The sequence below is a fragment of the Rhinopithecus bieti genome, unplaced genomic scaffold (assembly GCF_001698545.2).
Source record: "Rhinopithecus bieti isolate Rb0 unplaced genomic scaffold, ASM169854v2 scaffold_36905, whole genome shotgun sequence".
Classification (NCBI taxonomy): domain Eukaryota; kingdom Metazoa; phylum Chordata; class Mammalia; order Primates; family Cercopithecidae; genus Rhinopithecus; species Rhinopithecus bieti.
Genome location: NW_016815281.1, coordinates 1 through 2,357, shown reverse-complemented (window position 1 = coordinate 2,357; position 2,357 = coordinate 1). Strand labels below are relative to the sequence as shown.

At 48.7% G+C, this 2,357-nt stretch overlaps 1 protein-coding gene across 1 annotated transcript in view; it reads left to right on the top strand.

Moving 5' to 3' along the window:
* LOC108515897 (chymotrypsin-like elastase family member 2A) overlaps positions 1 to 1,812 on the top strand; it is a gene marked incomplete at both ends in the record, with an annotated part of 5,025 nt that extends 3,213 nt beyond the window's left edge. The window contains one exon of the mRNA XM_017853081.1: positions 1,667 to 1,812. Coding sequence (XP_017708570.1) covers positions 1,667 to 1,812 — 146 coding nt within the window. The remainder of the gene's footprint in view (positions 1 to 1,666) is intronic.
* Positions 1,813 to 2,357: the final 545 nt, after the last annotated feature.

The window sequence follows — 2,357 nt, the reverse complement described above, 5'->3', positions numbered from 1 at the left end:
TGTCCCCTGTGCCATTCGGTCTTGCTGCTCAGAACCTGGCTGAGGGCGGGTCTCCTTTGACATAGACTCCAGGGGTTAGAGATCCAATGACTGTAGCCACCAAGAGGAACAGAGTTCCCGGCCTTCCCTTGTGAAATCACCAGAGTTTGGAAGATTCTAGGAAGGGATGAGTGATAATGACCTTATGACCATAATGACATTAAGAGTGATAACGACATTATGACATTTCTCCCTAATGACATAAACCCATAAGTATAATGACATGTTTTTCCAGGGGTACGTCCACATACATACCCTCGAATAAATCCCCATTGCCCTCTTGACTGGCTTACCTGTAAACACAAGGACACATGAAATCCTGCGGTCAGCGGTGGTGGAAGAGGCATTTCATGCTTATTAAGATAGAAGCACAACCACCTGTTTGTTTCCCCAGACAACCCTGGGGCAGATGCAGTTCATCTGAGACAGTGAGAGCGGGGAGGCATCCAAATGCTTGGCTTTTAGGCCCAGCTCTGTCGGTCACAGTGAAACCTTGGGCAAGTCACTTCCGAACCTCAGTTTCCTCATCTGTAAAATGGAAACACTGTTGGTGAAGACCAAAAGAGGTGAAAGGTGAAAATGCGTCCTACATTGCAACATGTTATATAAGTGTTAATCACTTATTCGTGGTCTTAAGCCAGACCCTTAACTTCCGTTTCTTTTTTTTTTTTTTGAGACAGAGTCTTGCTCTGTTGCCCTGGCTGGAGTGCAGTGGTGCAATCTCGGCTCACTGCAACCTCTGCCTCCCAAGCTGAAGCGATTCTCCTGCCTCAGGCTTCCAAGTAGCTGGAATTTTAGATGTGTACCACCACGCCCGGCTAATTTTTGTATTTTAGTGGATACAGGATTTCACCATGTTGATCGGGCTGGTCTCAAACTCTTGACCTCAAGGGATCTGCCCACCTTGGCCTCCCTAAGTGCTGGGATTAGAGGGTGAGCCACTGCGCCTGGCCGACACTTAACTTCCCTAGGCTCAATCGATAGTGAAGAATTATGTTAAGCTCATCCTTGCCACTCATAGCTGTGGTAACAGTAATGGAGGTGATGGTGGCTGTGTCATTAGGGGCCATTATGAAAGCCCTCTCTTCACCACACCAACATATTTGTCCCAAGGAGGGGGCTCTAACTGCCAGGAGGCTCACTTTCTTATTTCAGATAAGTGACAGCAAACCAGGGAGCTAGCTCAGCAAAAAAAGGGATTGTTATAAGGATTTAAAAGTTTCAACCCAAGGGCAGAGATATAGCCAGGCTAGAATCAGGGGCTGGAAGCCTGTAAGAAACTCAGGAAACCCTCTCTTGGAATTTCTTTTCTTTGTGAGTCTACTTCATTCTCCACATAAAACAAAATGTCAGTCATTGCCAACAGCTTCCCAGATTTACGTCCTCTGAAACCGGAATCTCTTAGACCCCATCTCAGGATCCCAGGGGAGGGAGCTCATTGGCTTAGCTTGAGTCAGGTGTTCACTGCTGAACCAATCAACCGTGAGGACACAGTGTAGACAAACATAGCTGTTCGCATATTGCAATGGATGGAAGACAGTAACAAGGGCAACCCAGTACTGGACAACCACTTCCTTTTTCTCAGGAGTCCTTGCATCCCTAATGCCTTCTTTCTGATCTCATTCAGCCAACGGGGCTCTTCCTGATGTCCTGCAGCAGGGTCGGTTGCTGGTTGTGGACTATGCCACCTGCTCCAGCTCTGGCTGGTGGGGCAGCACCGTGAAAACCAGTATGATCTGTGCTGGGGGTGATGGCAAGATCTCCAGCTGCAACGTGAGTACCAAAATCAGGGGCCCCGCTCCATGACAAAATGTGACTGGGGATAAGGCTATAGAGTTCCACCCCTCCACAGATCCATCCTCCCTCCTCCTGGCAGAAGTACCCAGAAATATGTTCCAGGTATATCAGAACCCGATCTTTGGCCAGGCACTGTGGCTCTTGCCTGTACCCTATCACTTTGGGAGGCCAAGTGGGCAGACCACTTGAGGACAGCAGTTCGAGACACACCTGGCCAACATGGTGAAACCTTGTCTCTACTAAAAATACAAAAATTAGCCGGGCGTGGTGGCAGGCACCTGTAGTCACAGCTACTCAGGAGGCTGAGGCCGGAGAATCACTTGAACCCATGAGGCGGAGGTTGCAGTGAACTGAGATCACACCACTGCACTCCAGCCTGGGTGACAGAGCGAAACTCAAAAAACAAAAACAAAAAAACTTGATCTTGGTTCTTATTTGTTCTTGTTTTGAGATTCTCCTTGTCGTGTCCACCCCTCTCACTGCTGGGAAGTCCTTCCCGGGTCTCATCGAGGTCTCTCGTG